At 36.6% G+C, this 18,106-nt stretch overlaps 1 protein-coding gene across 4 annotated transcripts in view; it reads left to right on the top strand.

Moving 5' to 3' along the window:
• Positions 1 to 18,106, top strand: part of TM2D1 (TM2 domain containing 1) — a 140,059-nt gene that overhangs the window by 13,990 nt on the left and 107,963 nt on the right. For all 4 annotated transcript variants that reach the window (XM_059899049.1, XM_059899039.1, XM_059899029.1 and 1 more), the window contains exon 4: positions 8,593 to 8,684. In XM_059899049.1, the coding sequence (XP_059755032.1) occupies positions 8,593 to 8,684 (92 nt within the window). The remainder of the gene's footprint in view (positions 1 to 8,592; positions 8,685 to 18,106) is intronic.

Below are 18,106 nucleotides of genomic sequence, written 5' to 3'. Positions count from 1 at the left end.
ACAGCCAGCTGCTAGTTAGCTACTGAGTAAAGACTCACTGACAAATTCTTAATTCACTGAGTGTCCCTTTTCCAGTTTACATATCTTCCTTCTCATGTTGGCATATCCTTTTATAATATTGATACTTGACTAGAACTCCATCTCAGTGTTGCAGATATAGCCATTCTATAATGTATTCTTCAGCAACTGAAGTCTAGTAACTACGTCTGATTGGTCACCGAGTCACACACCTATTTGTACTGGCCACCTGCATTAGTTGGAGCAGCCTGTTGTAACAAATGTCTTAAGAATTTCAGTGACTGAACACAGTAAATGTTATTTCTCACTCACATCACAGTCCCATTTGTGTTGCCTTGGAGATCTGGGTGGGGTGAAGGGAGTGGTAGTTGCTCCGTGCAATCATGCGGGGTCTTGTGCTTTCACCTTGTAGCTTTGCTTCCTCTAGTCCTTAGAGTCCTTTCCATTCAGCCAGCAGATGGAAAGTGGAGAAAGAACCCCTGCAGGAATGTGTTATTGGCCAGACATAAAATGATGGCATACATCACTTCTGTCCTCATTCCATTGGCCAAAACTAAGTGATGGCTGCACTTAACTGCAAAGTAAGCTACAGTATATACAAAGGCATATCTCAGAGATATCGTGAGTTTGGTTGCAGGCCAGTGCAATAAAGCAAGTCACGTGAATCATTTGGTTTCCCTGTGTACATAAAAGTTAGGTTTATACTATATGTAGTCTATTAAGTGTGCGATAGCATTGTGTCTAAGAAAACCATACCTTAATTTTCAAATAATGCTGTTGGAAAAATGGTGCCGATAGACTTGCTTGATGCAGGGTTGCCACAAACCTTCGACTTGTAAAAAACGCAGTTTATCTGTAAAGCACAATAATGCAAAGCACACCAAACAAGGTCTGCCTGTAGTTTAGTTGTATGTCCATGAGAAAAAGAGAAATGATTTGGTAAACAATTAGACAAATCTCTTCTACACCACCAGTTTTTAGATTATCCTTTAGGATGATTTATTTATGTAGGTAACTGCTTTTCTAATTTCATTCCCCTTACCAGCCAAGCTTTTTGAGAGGCTTGTTTCTATAATATTTATCTTTTATGAATTTTTCAGTCTAATGCAGTATGGCTTTTGGCCATACTGAAATTCGCCAGCCATCTTTGTTGCTATATCAAATGGATATTTATAGTCCATATCTTAATCCTTCTACAGCATTTGGCATTCCCTTTTCTTAAAACACTTTCTTTCCTTGACTTCCAGTATAAAACACACTTCTATTTCTTTTGATTCCTATTCCTTTCCTTCTTCCTTAAATCTTGATATTCCCAAGATGATGTCCTTGGTCCTTTTCTCTGCTTCATTCATCCACCCCTTTGGTTTCTCTCACCATCTTTATATAAAGGTCCTTTCCTTCAAATCATTTCCTCCTTTGTATTAGTGAATGCAGCTGTTCTACCCAGTTTCTTAAGCAGAAACTTTTGGAGTCATTCTCCTATTCTCTCATTCCCCACATTTCTTCTGGCTGCTTCTGCTTTCTTAGTATTTCCCAATTTTGTTTCCTTTTCTCTCCCACTGCTACTATCCAGTAGGTTATAGCTTGAGTTTCTACAGAGTCTCCCAATTTATTTCTCTACTTCTAGTCTGGTGACCCATTACCATGTAGATGGGGCACTACTGCCCTCAATGTAAAATCTGACGTTCTTATAATATTAGATGCATAGACAGAATCTCTGGGTTGTTTACCATCTCCCCTAACTCCCTGAAAATGTCCTGATTGTGAGTCAATGCAAAAAACAGGATCGTAAGCAGGAGACCGACATGATCAGATTTGACTTTAAAATGATAACTCCAGCTACCTTTTTATTTCTTTACTCCTCTTTGCAGCAACTCCTTGAAAGAGTTATCTAATACTTCTTTTCTTTAATTTTTTCCAACTTTTTTTTTTTTTCCAACTTTTTTTTTTAATTGAGTTAACATAGGTTTGTAACATTATATAAGTTTCATGTGTACATTATAATTCAACTTCTGTATACACTGCAGGGTGCTTCTCACCACATCTAGTTTCCATCCATCATCATACAATTGATCCCTTTTACCCATTTCGCCTACCTCCTACCCCCCTTCACCTCTGTGTCTACCAGTCTGTTCTCAGTTTCTATGTGTTTGTTTTTATGTTATTTTTTGTTGTTCATTTACTTTTTTATTTATATTCCACATATGAGTGAAATCATATGGTATTTGTCATATTTGTCTTTCTCCATCTGACTTATTTAACTTAGCACATGGCACTTAGCACATAGACCTTAAGGTCTATGCATGTTGTCACAAGTAGCAAGATTTTGTCTTTTTTTTTTTTAATGGCTGACTAGTATTCTTGTATATATATACACCATATCTTCTTTATCCACTCATTCATTGGTGGGCACTTAGGTTGTTTCCATATCTTGGCTGTTGTTAATAATGCTGCAGTGAACATTGGGATGCATATATCTTTTTGAATTAGTGTTTTCTTATTCTTTGGATAAATACCCAGAAGTGGAATAGCTGGATCATATGGTAGTTTTCTCCATACTGTTTTTCTTTTCTTTTCTTTTTTTTTAAAATAAATTTATTTATTTATTTATTTATTTATTTATTTATTTATTTATTTATTTATGGCTGGGTTGGGTCTTCATTGCTGCATGGGCTTTTTCTAGTTGTGGCGAGCAGGGGCTACTCTTCGTTGCGGTGCATGGGCTTCTCATTGCGGTGGCTTCTCTTGTTGTGAAGCACGGGCTCTAAGTGCATGGGCTTCAGTAGTCGTGGCACACGGCTGAGTAGTTGTGGCTCACGGGCTCAGTAGTTGTGGCACGCAGGCTCTAGAGTGCAGGCTCAGTAGTTGTGGCACATGGGCTTAGTTGCTCCGCAGCATGTGGGATCTTCCCAGACCAGGGCTCAAACCTGTGTCCCCTTCATTGGCAGGCGGATTCTTAACCACTGCACCACCAGGGAAGTCCGTCCATACTGTTTTTCATAGTGGCTGCTCTAATTTACATTTCCACCAACAATATATGAGGGTTCCCTTTTCTCCACATCCTCTCCAACATCTTGTTTTTTCTTGTTTTTATGATAATAGCCATTCTAATGTGTGAGGTGATATCTCATTGTTTTAATTTGCATCTCTCTGATGATTGAACATCTTTTCAAGTGCCTGTTGGCCATGTCTTAAATGGAAAAATGTCTGTTCAGATCCTCTGTCCATTTTTTAATCAGGTTGTTTGTTTTGTGGTTATTGAGTTGTATGATAGGAATTGCACTGAATCTGTAAATTGCTTTAGGTAATGTGTATTTTAACAATGTTAATTCTTCCAATCCATGAGCATGGGATATTTTTACATTTCTTTGTGTTTTCTTCAGTTTATTTCAATAATGTCTTATAGTTTTTAGTATACAGGTCTTTCATCTCCTTGGTTAAATTTATTCCTAGGTATTTTATTATTTTTGTTGCAATTATAAATGGGATTGTTTTCTTAATTTCTTTTTCTGCTAGTTTGTTAGCGTATAGAAACACAACAGATTTTTGTATATTGATTTTTTTACCCTGCTGTTTTACTGTATTTGTTTATTATTTCTAATAGTTTTTGGTGGAGTCTTTAGGGTTTTCTATATATAAAATTATGTCATCCACAAATAGTGACAGTTTTACCTCTTCCTTGCCTTTTATTTTTTTCTTGCCTAATTGCTCTGGCTAGGACTTCCAGTATGTTGAATAAGAGTGATGAGAGTGGACATACTTGTCTTGTTCCTGATCTTAGAGGGATAGCTTTCAGTTTGTCACTGTTGAATATGATGATAGCTGTGGGTTTGTTACATATGGCCTTTACTATGTAGAGGTACATTCCTTCTGTACTCATTTTATTGAAAGTTTTTATCATAAATGGATTTTGAATCTTGCCAAATGTTTTTCTGCATCTTTTGAGGTGATCATATGATTTTTATTCATTTTGTTAATATGGTGTATCACATTGATTGATTTGTGGATGAATCATCCTTGCATCCCTGCAATAAATCCCATTTGATTATGGCGTATAATCCTTTTAATGTATTGTTGTATTCGGTTTACTAATATTTTGTTAGGGATGTTTGCATCTATGTTCATCAGAGATATTGGGCTGTAATTTTCTCCTCTTGTGGTGTCCTTGTCTGGTTTTGGTAATGCTGGTTTTGTAAAATGAGTTAGGAAGCGTCCCCTCCTCTTCAGTTTTTTGGAAGAGGTTGAGAAAGATAGGTATTAAATCTTTGAATGTTTGGTAGAATTCACCAGTGAAGCCATCTGGTCCTGGACTTTTGTTTTGGGGGAGGTTTTTGGTTAATGTTTCATCTCTTTACTAGTGATAGGTCTATTCAGATTTTCTATTTCTTACTGATTCAGTCTTGGAAAGTGGTATGATTCTAAGAATTTATCCATTTCTTCTAAGTTGTCCAATTTACTGGCATACAGCCATTCATAGTAGTCACTTATAATCCTTCATGTTTCTTTGGTATCCATTGTAACTTCTCCTCTTTCATTTCTGATTTTATTTATCTGAGTTGTCTTTTTTTTTTGTTGTGAGTCTAGCTGAAGGCTTGTCAACTTTGTTTATCTTTTCAGAGAACCAGCTCTTAGTTTCATTGATCTTTTCTATTTTCTTTTTAGTCTCTATTTCATTTATTTCCACTCTGATTTTTATTTTTTCCTTCCTTCTACTGACTTTGGGCTTTATTTTTCTCCTTATTCTAGTTACTTTAGGTGTATGGTTACATTATTTGTGGTTTTTCTTGTTTCTTGAGGTAGACCTGTATTTCTATAAACTGTCCTCTTAGTACTGATTTTGCAGTGTGTCCCTTAGTTTTTCAGTATGTCATATTTTCATTTTCATTTCTCTTCAGGTACTTTAAAAATTTCTTTAATTTTTTTCATTGATGCATTAGTTGTTCAGTAGCATGTTGTTTAGTTTCCACATATTTGTGATTTCTCCAGCTTTCTTCTTATAATTGATTTCTAGTTTCATACCATTGTGGTCAGAAAAGATGCTTGATATGATTTCAGTTTTCTTAAATGTATTGAGACTTGTTTTGTGTCCCAGCATATGGTTTATCCTTGAGAACATTCTGTGTGCACTTAAGAAGTATGTGTATTCTGCAGATTTTGAATGGAATGTTCTGTATACATACATCTGTTATTAAGTCTCTTTGGTCTAGTGTTTCATTTAAGGCCGACTTTCCCTTCTTCTCTTTCTGTCTAGATGATCTATCTATTGATGTACAGGGGGTGTTAAAGTTCCCTACTCTTATTATGTTGCTGTCAGTTTCTCCCTTTAGGTCTGTTAATAATGCTTTATATATATTTTGGTGCTATTTTGTTAGGTACATATATATTAATAAATGTTATGTCTTCTTGATGGGTTGTACCCTTTATCATTAGTATATAATGTCCATCCTTGCCTCTTATTAACTTTTTTGGTTTGAAGTCTGTTTTGTCTGATGTGAGTATGGCTACACCTGCTTTCTTTTGGCTGCCATTTGCTTAGAGTATCATTTTGCAGCCCTTTACTTTGCACTTATATTTATCTTTAGAACTGAGATGTGTCTCCTGGAGGCAGCATATAGTTGGGTCTTATTTTTTAATCCATCCAGCCACTCTGTGTCTTTTGATTGGTGAATTCAATCCATTTACATTTATTGTGATTTTTTTTTTTTTTGGCCACGCCCTGCAGCATGTGTGATCTTAGTTCCCCAACCTGGGATCAAACCCATGCCCCCTGAAGTGGAAACGTGGAGTCTTAACCACTGGACCACCAGGAAAGTCCCCATTTAGTGTGATTATTGATATATGAGGACTTGGTATTGACATTTTATCTTTTCTTTTCTGGTTGTTCTATAGTTCCATTGTTTCTTTTTCCTTGCATTTCTGTCTGCTGTTTTAGTTTGGTAGTTTTCTATGTTTTTCTCAGTTTTCTCTTTTTTTATGTTTTGTGTCTCTGCACTAGATTTTTGTTTTGTGGTTATCATGAGGTTTGTATAAATGTTTTAAAGATAAAATAGTCCTTTTTCTGCTGGTAGTATCTTATCCTAATATGCCTGTACGGGTTCCTTCCTTTTCCTTTTCTCCTTTTATGTTTTTGTTGTCACAAATATGTCTCAACACAAAATGCTGTGAGTTTGTTACCAAATTGACATAGCTGTAGTTATTTTTAGTGCTTTTTTTCACCCTTTAACCTTTGCTGTAATTAAGTGTTTAACAACCTATTCTGATATACAGTTGCAATTTTCTGATTCTGTCTATTTATTACCTTACTCAAAGTTTTGTGTACTTTTGCCTTTTCATTACAGGTAGAAGAGCTGCTGTCAACATTTCTTGTTAGGCAGGTCTAGTGGTGATAAACGCCTCAACTTTTTTTTGTCTGGGAATGCCTTTGTTTCTCCTTTCTGTCTGAGTGATACCTTTGCTGTATAGAGTATTCTTGGCTGACAGTTTTTATCTTTCAATATTCTGAGTTTGTCATTCCACTCTCTTCTGGCCTGTAGAGTTTCTGCTGAGAAATCTGCTGATAGCCTCATGTGGGTACCTTTGTAGGTTATTGTCTTCTTTTTCTTTTTTTCCTGGCTGCCTTTAAAATTCTTTCTTTGTCATTGGCTTTTGACAGTTTTAATATAATGTGTCTTGGAGAAGGTCTTCTTGTTTTGAGATAAGTAGGTGTTCTATTAGCTTCATGGGCTCGTATATCTAGTTCCATTCCCAGATTTGGGAAGTTCTCAGCTATTATTTCCTTAAATAGGCTCTCTGTTCCCTTCTGCCTCTCTTTTCTTTCTGGGATATGCATTGTCCTTATGTTGCCTTTCTAATGGAGTTGGATAGTTCTTGTAGAGTTTCTTCAGTTAAAACAAAAATCTTAGCTCTCTCCTCTTTTACCTGAATCGTTTCTCAATTTCTGTCTTTGAGTTTGCTAATTCTGTCTTCCATATGTTCTACTCTATTTCCAGTGCTTTCTAATGCCATTCTTCATGTCGTTTATTGAGTTCTTCAGCTCCATAACTTCTGTTTGGTTCTTTTTTAGAGTTTCAATCTCTTTGATAAAGTATTCCTTCTGTTCATTAATTTTATTCCTTAGTTCACTGAACCGTGTTTCTGTTTTCTTATATATAGATTGTTGAGTTTCTTCCTGATACCTGTTTTGAATTCTCTGTCAGTTAGACCACAGTCTTCTGTGACTTTAAGTTTAGTTTCTGGAGAACTGTCATTTTCTTTTTCTGATACTGTGTTACTGTGTTTTTTCATAGTGCTTGGTGAGTTGTTCCTTTGCTGGCGCATTTGAAGTAGTGAATACCTTTCTTATTAGGTAAACCTTTATTTACTTTGATTCTAACAGTTCAACAGGTTGGTAATTAGAGTCCTTTCTTTTGTTTTTCAATAGGTGGCGCTATAGCATAAGTTAAAGCTTAGTTTATCTTACCTGAGTCCTTCTGGCTATATTTGAGAATTGGCACTTTCCACCCTCTATCACCTTTGCCAGAGATGTCGTCAGTGCCCTCATCATCGCTGCTTGTTCCTCTGGGGTTACTGGTGCCTTGAGATGGCGGGTCCCTCTGCCATATGTGGGGTTGCCTGGGTTGTGGGCACTGCTGTAGCGGTGAGGGCAGGGGGAGGTATGGGGGGAAGGAGCCAGGTTTGGGTGTGCTGTGGGGGAGAGCAGAGTCACAGGTACCACTATGGCCCTTCCAGTCTTTCTTAAGCCTGTTCTGTTCTGTCTTTTGCCCTCATCGTTATCAGAATTGCTCTTGCTGAGGCCACTAAAGATCTCCTCTTGGTTAAATTTAGTAGTAAATTCTCAGGCATTCTTATGTCATTCATCAATCACATTTGGCACAGTTGATCACTCTGTTCTTAATACACTGTCTTCACTTGACTTTCCAAGATACCACACTCTTTTGGTTTTACTTCTTCCTCACTGTTAGCTCCTTCATAGTTTCTTCTCTGCTTGATCTGGAAAGGTTTATTGTACATTATTGTGACAGTAGCTCACAAATGCTCCCCTACAGTCTATCTTCAGCACAGCAGCTAGAGTGATTATTTTAAAATCTAAATCAGATCACACTCCACACCTCTATTTACCTCTGCAGTAGTTTCACATATCTCTCAGAGTAAAAGACAAGAGTTTTTACTTAACGATGATATTCAAGGCCTTGCGTGATTTGCCTTCTTTGCCCCCTATTATCTCTCTGACCTCGTCTCCTACTATTCTTCCCCTCTCTTACTCCACTCCTGCTGCACTGTCAGGTATGCTGCCTTTGCAACAGCAATTTTTTTGGCTGGGACACTCTTCCCTCAGAGGTATGGCATACTCTAGATTATAAGCTCTTTAGGGGTCAGGGATCTTTGTCTCTTGTGTTCAGTAATATATTCCAATAGCCTAAGATAGTGCCTGGCACTCAGTAGCCACCCAAAAAGCATTAATTGAGTGGATGAATGAACCAGTTAACAAATAATAATAATTAACAGTTTTATTTTCTAAAATGTTTACATGTTGGAAATATATGAATGTGACATTCATGTTCCAATTCTGTGCAGAAATGGCTATTCATACAAGGTGGCGGTTGCACTGTCTCTTTTTCTTGGATGGTTGGGAGCAGATCGATTTTACCTTGGATACCCTGCCTTGGGTGAGTATGTTTCATTTAAAAATTCTTGTGAAACTTGTAGGTTAATGTACCTACTCTTATAGATTAAATCTCTGCATACTATTAATAGTTACAAGTTCCATGTAGCTGGAGTTGAATAGTCAATGTTCTTCTGTGAGTATAGAGCTAGCAATTAGCTCTGTAGTTAACTTGGATAAGAAATTGACTTTTCTTGTGTTTTCATCTTTATGAAAACACACACTCAAGATAGTGTAGTCACTACTTAGGACAGTAGACTTGAGCTGTCATTACTAGTGCTGGGCACACAGTGGATGTTCAATAAATGTTTTATGAATAAATGCATATCTTTTCCTATCCCTCCAAAAAATGTTTGCCTTCTACCTGAACCTCTATAAGTGTTGATTTTGGAATAGGAACTACTTCTTTCAGGAGAAGGTGGTGTTGGAACCACAGCCGCCAGCATGAGCTGGTGCGGAGCCTGATTATTACCCTTAGCACCCCTCCCCATACCTTCCTCCTAGCTGTAATCTTTCCATTTACCATAGTTGCTAATGCTTATGAAAACTATTTACATTTGATGATAGCCTTTGTTTAAATAATACTTTCACATGCCTGCCCTTATTTAAGCCTTAAAACTCTCTGAGTTTATCATCCAGTTTAAATCTTCTTTAACAGGTAGGGAAATTGTCACCAGAGAGGTTAAGGGATCTACTGACTCTGGAGGCCTTGCTTTATACTGTAACATATTTGTTGTTATCATCATTGTTTTATGGATAGGGAAATTGTCACGAGATTAAGACATTTACCCAAGGACACTCAGCTAGTGACCTGACTTTGAACCCAAATATTCTGGCTCAAGAAATCATGCTTTATTTACTGTAGTACTTTGCTTCTGTATTAGCCCTTCACTGAGCAAATTTAAAGTTTCTGAAAGCTCTGCTTTCTAGCTAGCAAAGCTAATCTTATTCTTTCCATGTTGTTACCCACCAGAGATCAAAGAGGAATTTTCACTGTGGGGTTGGTGGGAATTATGTTTCTGTTAACCTTAACTGGAACTCAGTGTTATAAGGTCATAAATAGAAGTAACAGTTTAAAATACTATATACATGAAATTTTTGCAGTTAACAAACATTTATTCAAAATTTACTTGCTGTTAAGTAAGTAATGAAGTTCTCTGGAAATAACGATGGAGATCACAGTTCATGTTGGTTAGAAGAAAATAAGTAATAAATGGTAGGCCAATTTGTGCTACAGCACTGTTACAGAACTGTAGTAAAGTGCTATGAGAGCAGAGAAAAGGGACTGATTTAGTCAGCCTTTGGATGTGAGGGAAAACTTGTTGGATGAGGGGACATTTGCACTAGGTTTTTAAGCATGAACAGATTAGAGATTTAGGGCATTACAGGGAACAGCATGTGCAAAAGCATAGGATGTGAAAGAGCATATGTGCAGTGTTGAGAAAATGGTGGATAATTTAGCCTATGGTGTAGGAAGAAAGGTGGCAGTACATGAAAAGTGATTGCAGAGGTAGGCTGTGGTCAGATTATAAAAGGCTTCGAGAAAGAATTCCCTGGCAGTCTAGTGGTTAGGACTCGGCGATTTCAATGTTGTGGGGCCTGGGTTCGATCCCTGGTTGGGGAACTAAGATCCCACAAGCCATGCAGTGTGGCCAAAAAAAAAAGGCTTTGAGTGTCTTGTTCTGGAGTTTGGACTTTACCCTTTAAACATCAGAAGCCATGAAAGTTTTTTTTTTTCTTTTTATTTATTTATTTATTTATTTATTTATGGCTGTGTTGGGTCTTCGTTTCTGTGCGAGGGCTTTCTCTAGTTGCAGCGAGCGGGGGCCACTCTTCATCGCGGTGCGCGGGCCTCTCACTGTCGCGGCCTCTCTTGTTGCGGAGCACATGCTCCAGACGCGCAGGCTCAGCAGTTGTGGCTCACGGGCGTAGTTGCTCCGCGGCATGTGGGATCTTCCCAGACCAGGGCTCGAACCCATATCCCCTGCATTGGCAGGCAGATTCTCAACCACTGCGCCACCAGGGAAGCCCGCCATGAAAGTTTTTAATCAGAGGAGTGTCATGGTCAGGTTTATATTTCAGGAAGATGATACTGGAGAAATTGTGGGAAATGGCTTAGAACGGAGAAAGACTGGTGGCAGAGGAAGCTATAAAGAGATGGATGCGGTAGTCCTGGCCTGAGGGAAGGAGAAATACCATTTCTTTGAACAGTTTATTCTATGATGATTTTGAATAGTAAATATATTTTAAATATTTGGCTTAATGAGTGACTTTTTAGCTTCCTGTGATATGTGTCAGGTGAGCTGTCATGTCATATGGTCTAAGTTAATTTTTTTGACTTATTGCAGCACATAGTAACATGTTGGTTTGTATATTATGATTTTTTTTTTCCTACAAAATAAAGCTCCAGGTTATAAAGCTCCATATAAAGCTCTGTATAGTGAGTGACTCTGGTTAGTGAATGTTAGTTCCCTGCCAGGAGCTCCCTTTCTCCAACCACTGCTACTCCAATCTATTAATTAATTTCAGTCAAAGAGAACCTTTCAGTTTGAGGCTGAGATTCTATAAATTTGCAAATGTAATTTTTACATTTGACTTTACTTCTTAGTGTAAAAATCTTTAAGTAACTTTATTATTACAACCTTTGGATGTTCATTAATTCAACAAGTTTTTTGACTGTTGGCTTAAGATACAACTTTCTCAAGATTGTTAAGTCTGTCACTCCTCATTCATCTGCTTCTGAATTTTCTTCCATTCTCTTTATTCTGTTGGGTTTATGGCTTTAAAAATCCCTTTACTATCTTTTAATGGGATCTTGGAGTGAGAGGAGTTAAGAGGACATGCCAAATACATTACCTTTAACTGAAAGTTCTTATATCTCTTCAAGCATTCAAATATTTTTATCCCTATCTTACTTGTATTTAAGCTATCTAAATGTGAAGGATTTTGATGTTTTATCAACTTAATCTAATCTAATATGTAAAATTACCGTGTTTGTGAACTTAAAACATTTAAATGTTTTTAATTAAGTTTTAATTTTTACTAAGAATCCAAGGTTAAGGAATTTTGGTATTCAATTAAAATGATTACTGCCATTTAAAAAATTCTTAAATGGAGAATGCAGTGTTGACTGGTATGAAAATAGTTACAGGTAGAGCCTAAAACTATTTTTCTTATAATCTTATTTAATCATTCTTCATGGTCATGAAAAGCAGTGGTAGTATATTTATAGATAGCTTTTTTTTTTTAACATCATTATTGGAGTATAATTGCTTTACAATGGTGTGTTACTTTCTGCTGTATAGCAAAGTGAATCAGCTATGTGCATACGTATATCCCCACATCCCCTCCCTCTTGTGTCTCTCTTCCACCCTCCCTATCCCACCCCTCTAGGTGGTCACAAAGCACCGAGATGATCTCCGTGTGCTATGCAGCTGCTTCCCACTAGCTATCTGTTTTACATTTGGTAGTGTATATATGTCAGTGCTACTCTCTCACTTTGTCCCAGCTTACCCTTCCCCTTCCCTGAGTCCTCAAGTCCATTCTCTATGTCTGCATCTTTATTCCTGTCCTGACCCTAGGTTCTTCAGAACCATTTTTTTTTAGATTCCATATATATGTGTTAACATACAGTATTTGTTTTTCTCTTTCTGACTTAACTCACTCATATGACAGATTCTAGGTCCATCCACCTCACTACAAATAACTCAATTTCTTTTCTTTTTATGCTTGAGTAATTTTCCATTGTAGATATGTGCCACATCTTCTTTATCCATTCATCTGTCGATGGACACTTAGGTTGCTTCCATGTCCTGGCTATTGTAAATAGTGCTGCAATGAACACTGTGTTACATGACTCTTTTTGAACTATGGTTTTCTCAGGGCATCTGCTCATTAGTGGGATTGCTGGGTCATATGGTAGTTCTAGTTTTAGTTTTTTAAGGAACCTCCATACTGTTCTTCATAGTGGCTGTATCAATTTACATTCCCACCAACAGCGCAAGAGGGTTCCTTTTTCTCCACACCCTTTCCAGCATTTATTGTTTGTAGATTTTTTGGTGATGGCCATTCTGACCAGTGTGAGGTGATACTTCATTGTAGTTTTGATTTGCATTTCTGTAATGATTAGTGATGTCGAGCATGTTTTCATGTGTTTGTTGGCAATCTGTATATCTTCTTTGGAGAAATGTCTATTTAGGTCTTCTGCCCATTTTTGGATTGGGTTGTTTGTTTTTTTCATATTGAGCTGCATGAGCTGCTTATATATTTTGGAGATTAATCCTTTGTCAGTTACATTGTTTGCAAATATTTTCTCCAATTCTGAGGGTTGCCATTTCGTCTTGTTTATGGCTTCCTTTGCTGTGCAAAAGCTTTTAAGTTTCATTAGTCCCATTTGTTTTTGTTTTTATTTCCATTTCTCTAGGAGATGGGTCAAAAAAGATCTTGCTGTAATTTATGTCATAGAGTGTTCTTTGTATGTTTTCCTCTAAGAGTTTTATAGTGTCTGGCCTTACATTTAGGTCTTTAATCCATTTTGAGTTTATTTTTGTGTATGGTGTAAGGAAGTGTTCTAGTTTCATTCTTTTACATGTAGCTATCCAGTTTTCCCAGCACTACTTATTGAAGAGGCTGTCTTTTCTCCATTGTATATTCTTGCCTCCTTTATCAAAGATAAGGTGACCATACGTGCGTGGGTTTATCTCTGGGCTTTCTATCCTGTTCCATTGATTTATATTTCTGTTTTTGTGCCAGTACAATGCTGTCTTGATTACTGTAGCTTTGTAGTATAGTCTGAAGTCAGGAAGCCTGATTCCTCCAGCTCCGTTTTTCTTTCTCAAGATTGCTTTGGCTATTCGGGGTCTTTTGTGTTTCCATACAAATTGTGCAATTTTTTGTTCTAGTTCTGTGAAAAATGCCATTGGTAGTATGATGGGGATTGCATTGAATGTGTAGATTGCTTTGGGAATTATAGTCATTTTCACAATGTTGATTCTTCCAGTCCAAGAACGTGGTATATCTCGCCATCTGTTTGTATCATCTTTAATTTTTTTCATCAGTGTCTTATAGTTTTCTGCATACAGGTCTTTTGTCTCCTTAGGTAGGTTTATTCCTAGGTATTTTATTCTTTTTGTTGCAGTGGTAAATGGGAGTGTTTCCTTAATTTCTCTTTCAGATTTTTCATCATTAGTGTATAGGAATGCAAGAGATTTCTGTGCATTAATTTTGTATCCTGCTACTTTACCAGATTCACTGATTAGCTCTAGTAGTTTTCTGGTAACATCTTTAGGATTCTCTATGTATAGTGTCATGTCATATGCAAAGTGACAGTTTTACTTCTTTTCCGAGTTGGATTCCTTTTATTTTTTTTCTTCTCTGATTGCTGTGGCTAAAACTTCCAAAACTGTGTTGAATAATAGCGGTGAGAGTGGACAACCTTGTCTTGTTTCTGATCTTAGAGTAAATGGTTTCAGTTTTTCATCATTGAGAATGATGTTGGCTGTGGGTTTGTCATATATGGCCTATATTAATGTTGAGGTAGGTTCCCTCTATGCCTACTTTCTGGAGAGTTTTTATCATAAATGGGTTTTGAATTTTGTCAAAAGCTTTTTCTACATCTATTGAGATTATCATATGGTTTTTATCCTCCAATTTGTTAATATGGTGTATCACATTGATTGACTTGCGTATATTGAAGAATCCTTGCATTCCTGGGATAAACCCCACTTGATCGTGGTATAGGATCCTTTTAATTTGCTGTTGGATCCTGTTTGCTAGTATTTTGTTGAGGATTTTTGCATCTATGTTCATCAGAGATAGTAGCCTGTAGTTTTCTTTTTTTGTGACATCATTGTCTGGTTTTGGTATCAGGGTAATGGTGGCCTCGTAGAATGTGTTTTGGAGTGTTCCTCCCTCTGCTATATTTTGGAAGAGTTTGAGAAGGATAGGTGTTAGCTCTTCTCTAAATGTTTGATAGAATTCACCTGTGAAGCCATCTGGTCCTGGGCGTTTGTTTGTTGGAAGCTTTTTAATCACAGTTTCAATTTCCATGCTTGTGACTGGTCTGTTTATATTTTCTATTTCTTGCTTGTGACTGGTCTGTTTATATTTTCTATTTCTTCCTGGTTCAGTCTCGGAAGGTTGTGCTTTTCTAAGAATTTGTCCATTTCTTCCGGGTTGTCCATTTTATTGGCATATAGTTGCTTGTAGTAATCTCTTATGGTCCTTTGTATTTCTGCAGTGTCAGTTGTTACTTCTCCTTTTTCATTTCTACTTCCGTTGATTTGTCTTCTCCCTTTTTTCTTTATGAGTCTGGCTAATGGTTTATTAATTTTATCTTCTCAAAGAACCAGCCTTTAGTTTTATTGATCTTTGCTATTTTTTCCTTCATTTCTTTTTCATTTATTTCTGATCTGATCTTTATGATTTCTTTCCTTCTGCTAACTTCGGGGTTTTTTTGTTCTTCTTTCTCTAATTGCTTTAGGTGTAAGGTTATGTTGTTTATTTGAGATGTTTCTTCTTTCTTGAGGTAGGATTGTATTGCTATAAACTTCCCTCTTAGAACTGCTTTTGCTGCATCCCATAGGTTTTGGGTCGTTGTGTTTTCATTGTCATTTGTTTCTAGGTATTTTTTTGATTTCCTCTTTGATTTCTTCAGTGATCTCTTGGTTATCTAGTAGCGTGTTGTTTAGCCTCCATTTGTTTGTATTTATTATAGTTTTTTTCCTGTAATTGATATCTAGTCTCATAGCAGTGTGGTCGGAAAAGACACTTGTTATGATTTCAATTTTCTTAAATTTACCAAGGCTTGATTTGTGGCCCAAGATATGGTCTGTCCTAGAGAATGTTCCATGAGCACTTGAGAAGAAAGTGTATTCTGTTGTTTTTGGATGGAATGTCCTATAAATATCAATTAGGTCCATCTGTTTAATGTGTCATTTAAAGCTTGTGTTTCCTTATTTATTTTCATTTTGGATGATCTGTCCATTGGTGAAAATGGGGTGTTAAAGTCCCCTAATATGATTGTTAGTGTCGATTTCCCCTTTTATGGCTGGTAGCATTTGCCTTATGTATGGAGGTGCTCCTATGTTGGGTGCATAAATATTTACAATTGTTATATCTTCTTCTTGGATTGATCCCTTGATCATTATGTAGTGTCCTTCTTTGTCTCTTGTAATAGACTTTATTTTAAAGTCTATTTTGTCTGATATGAGACTTGATACTCCAGCTTTCTTTGATTTCCATTTGCATGGAATATCTTTTTCCATCCCCTCACTTTCAGTTTGTATGTGTCCCTAGGTCTGAAGTGGGTCTCTTGTAGACAGCATATATATGGGTCTTGTTTTTGTATCCATTCAGCCAGTCTGTGTCTTTTGGTTGGAGCATTTAATCCATTTACATTTAAGGCAGTTATCGATATGTATGTTCCTATTACCATTTTCTTAATTGTTTTGGGTTTGTTATTGTATGTCTTTCCCTTCTCTTGTGTTTCCTAGAGAAGTTCCTTTAGCATTTGTTGTAAAGCTGGTTTGATGGTGCTGAATTCTCTTAACTTTTGCTTGTTTGTAAAGTTTTTAATTTCTCCGTCAAATCTGAATGAGATCCTTGCTGGGTAGAGTAATCTTGGTTGTCGGTTCTTCCCTTTCATCACTTTAAATATGTCCTGCCACTTCCTTCTGGCTTGCAGAGTTTCTGCTGAAAGATCAGCTGTTAACCTTATGGGGCTTCTGTTGTATGTTATTTGTTGCTTTCCTCTTGCTGCTTTTAATATTTTTTCTTTGTATTTAATTTTTGATAGTTTGATTAATATGTGTCTCGGTGTGTTTCTCTTTGGGTTTATCCTTTATGGTACTCTCTGTGCTTCCTGGACTTGATTGACTATTTCCTTCCCCATGTTAGGGAACTTTTCAGCTATAATCTCTTCAAATATTTTCTCAGACCCTTTCTTTTTCTCTTCTTCTTCTGAGACCCCTATAAGTTGAATGTTGGTGCGTTTAATGTTGTCCCAGAGGTCTCTGAGACTGTCCTCAATTCTTTTCATTCTTTTTTCTTTATTCTGCCCCCTGGCAGTTATTTCCATTATTTTATCTCCCAGCTCAGTTATCCATTCTTCTGCCTCAGTTATTCTGTTATTGATTCCTTCTAGAGTATTTTTAATTTCAGTAATTATGTTGTTCATCATTGTTTGTTTGCTTTTTAGTTCTTCTAGATCCTTGTTAAATGTTTCTTTTATTTTCTCCATTCTGTTTCCGAGATTTTGGCCCATCTTTACTGTCATTACTGTCATTACTGTCATCTGAATTCTTTTTCAGGTAGGTTGCCTATTTTGTCTTCATTTATTTGGTCTTGTAGGTTTTTGCCTTGCTCCTTCGTCTGTGACATATTTTTTGTCATTTCATTTTTTTTTTGATGGGTGGTGCTGTATTCCTGTCTTACTGGTTGTGTGGCCTGAGATGTACAGCAGTGGAGCTTGCAGGCAGTTGGATAGAGACAGGTCTTGTTGCTGAGATGAGGACCTCTGGTAGGCCTCACTCCAACTGATATTCTCTGGGGTCTGAGATTCTCTGTTATTCCAGCAATTTGGACTCAGAGCTCCCACCCCAGGAGCTCAGGCCTGACCTCCAGCCTGGGAACCAAGATCCCGCAAGCTTCGTGGCATGGTTAAAAAAATAAATAAATGAAAAAGAAAGAAAAAAAGGAGCAGTATAATATCAAAAAATAAAAAACAAAATAAAAGTAGAAAGATAAAATATATATTAGTAAAAATAAAACTATAATTGAAATAACTGCAACAAAGTAAAATAAAAGCACAACAGAAAAAAGAAAGAAAAAAAAAGGGTGGGGTGGGGAAATAAGCCAAAAAGAGAGAACAATAACAAAGTATAAAGAATAAAATAAAATTAGAAAAATAAAAGATTTATTAGGAAAAATAAAAATATAAAAGAATCAACAACAGTGAATCAACAAGGTAAAACAGAACCCCAGTCTGGTCACTGGGGTTCCTCCAGTCCCCTTAGGTTTCCGTGGTCCCCCACCGGTGCCTGGTAGGTGCCCTAGTCATGAGGGGGCACGAATTCCACGTCCTCCTAGTACGCCATCTTGACACCGCCCCTTTATAGATAGCTTTTTAAAATACTTTCTCGATACCATTTATGATCACTGGAATTTTATAAGAACCAAATAAATAATGCAGATATGATGAAGCTTGCTCTTAAGTAATTTCTTTTTTTTTCTTTTTTTTAACTGAAGTAAAGTTGATTTACAATGTTTTGGATGTACAGCAAAGTGATTCAGTCATATATATATGTGTGTGTATATATATATATATATATATATATATATATATATGTATTTTTTTCTTTTAAAGATTCTTTTCCATTATAGGTTATTACAAGATATTGTATATAGTTTCCTATGCTATGCAGTAGG

The sequence above is a fragment of the Balaenoptera ricei genome, chromosome 1 (genome assembly GCF_028023285.1).
Source record: "Balaenoptera ricei isolate mBalRic1 chromosome 1, mBalRic1.hap2, whole genome shotgun sequence".
NCBI classification, from domain to species: domain Eukaryota; kingdom Metazoa; phylum Chordata; class Mammalia; order Artiodactyla; family Balaenopteridae; genus Balaenoptera; species Balaenoptera ricei.
This window is presented reverse-complemented; position numbering and strand designations above follow the sequence as displayed.